General features: G+C 48.3%; 1 protein-coding gene across 1 annotated transcript; it reads right to left on the bottom strand.

Moving 5' to 3' along the window:
• Positions 1–74: 74 nt before the first annotated feature.
• PPTG_15266 (hypothetical protein) lies at positions 75–2,018 on the bottom strand (the record flags this gene model as incomplete). Its single annotated transcript, XM_008912318.1, has 2 exons — positions 75–231; positions 565–2,018. 2 exons carry the CDS (start codon positions 2,016–2,018, stop codon positions 75–77), a joined length of 1,611 nt encoding a protein of 536 aa, XP_008910566.1.
• Between the last annotated feature and the right edge of the window lie 46 nt (positions 2,019–2,064).

Below are 2,064 nucleotides of genomic sequence, written 5' to 3'. Positions count from 1 at the left end.
GGAAGCAGAGCGATGACTACTCCACGGCTTCCGTCGCTGATTCCTCGTTCTGCTGCGTTATCGCCTAGCCCATACTACAGAGTCAGCGAGACTGGGCCATCTTCGTCACAGCGCTTCACGTCAGCAGTGGTGGCTCCTGTTTCTGTAGCTCCAGCAGCCAACGTGCTGCCACCTCTCGTGGGGTTCGGATTGCGGAGGTCATCGACATCGCCTACGTCGATCTCGAAGCCGCTGAATTAGTTAGAGACTCGCTTGCTCCGATGTTAAAAAATGTCTGCGTAGTCGTGTAAAAGTGAAAATGAATGCAATTTATGGCTACGACGTCAAGACTGCATTAAGGATGGCTAGACTCCTCCTATTGTCGGTGACCACGTTAATGTGGTAATACGATAAGAGGCAACACGAATGAACAGCATAGCCATGGCGATCGATTGCCTAGAATGAAATTAACATGAAGAAAAAATAAAAAATAGCGAGCACTTCGACGTTTACTTAGTTATGCGTGTGGTTATATAGAAATGTCACTGGGTTGGAGTAAGTGTGTTTCCGGAGGTGACTAGAGACCTGAACGCTCCATTTTTCAGCTGCAATAGAGTAGAAGGGCTGTCGTACTCCACCACTTGACCTGCATCCAATACCAAAATCTTGTCACTATCCATGATCGTCTCGATGCGGTGCGCAATACAGAGGACTGTCTGGTCAGTGTTCCCAAATCTCTCTTTCATCGTCTGCTGGATCAACTTGTCCGATTCCTGGTCGACATTTGCGGTGGCCTCGTCCATCACGATCACCTTGCTATCCCGAATGAGCGCCCGTGCAATGCAGAGTAGTTGTCTCTGTCCAATAGACAAGTTATCTCCCTTCTCAGCCACCTCGTAGTCAAGTCCTTTGCCCCACGCTGCAACTGTGTCATGCAAATGCACCTTACGCAGTACCTCCCACAACTCTGCGTCACTTTTGTCCGCAAACGGGTTCAAATGCATACGTAGTGAGCCGCTGAACAACATTGGGTCCTGTGGAATAATTGTCAGTTTTGAACGTAGTTGTTGCACTGTAATCGTCGAGATATCCATGAGAACGCGACCACCGTTTGGGATCTCAACGACGCGAAATAGCACACTCATTAGCGAGCTCTTCCCAGATCCCGTGCGTCCACAGATGCCTACTTTTTCGCCACTTTTAACGAAAAACGAGACGTCCTTGAGTATGATGGGCAGATCCTTTCGATACCGCAATGTGACTTTTTCAAAGACAATATCACCTGAACGGGGCCACGCTGGAGGTAGGGAGCCTTCGTTAGTAGGTACACATTGGTCGCCTTCTTCATCCAGCGACTTGTAGTGAGCAATGCGTTCAAAAGAAGTCATACTGTTCTCCACTCGAGTTGAAAGTGTCGTCATCCTCTGGAAGCTTGAAGACAACTGCGCCGCGTAGGTTAAGCTCAGACCAGCAACGGAAGCTCCAACCGTTGACTTAGTTGCAACTGCAAGAAGTGCAACAGTGCCAATGATGACAGATATAAACCAATCTGTCCGCATATCGAACCAACGGGACGCTGAATGCATGATAAAGTAGAATTTCATGTTGTTGTTGAGCAGTTCTTCGCATCGCTTCGCAAATGCACCCGTCATATTGTAAGATCGCACCGTGTCCAAACCCGAAATCGTCTCGGATACCAAGTTGAGAAAAGGTGACCGGGAGACACCGTCAAGTCTTTTTAGCTCAAGCGCTGAAGACAGGTAGACCTTCGCAGCAAACCAGCAACCATACCCAACAGGGATGTACATGAAGAGCACAAATGGGTTCACAGCGGCACAAACACAAAACGACGACGCCACTTGAAAAGCACACAGTAGTAGCCATAACCCCCCGTACGGGAGCTGATTGTCAACTTCGTCAAGGTCTCGCGAGAACCGATTTAAGATTCGTCCAATGGGGGTCACATCGAAAAATGTTGGAATCGGAGCGACCAGTACTTTGCGAAGATACTTGAAGTGAATTTTAATCGAACATGTCATGCAAGTTTGGATGAGGAAGAAACACCGAGCAGTAACAAGTAATACG

Source organism: Phytophthora parasitica (genome assembly GCF_000247585.1).
Source record: "Phytophthora parasitica INRA-310 unplaced genomic scaffold supercont2.46, whole genome shotgun sequence".
Lineage (NCBI taxonomy): Eukaryota > Oomycota > Peronosporomycetes > Peronosporales > Peronosporaceae > Phytophthora > Phytophthora nicotianae.
This window is presented reverse-complemented; position numbering and strand designations above follow the sequence as displayed.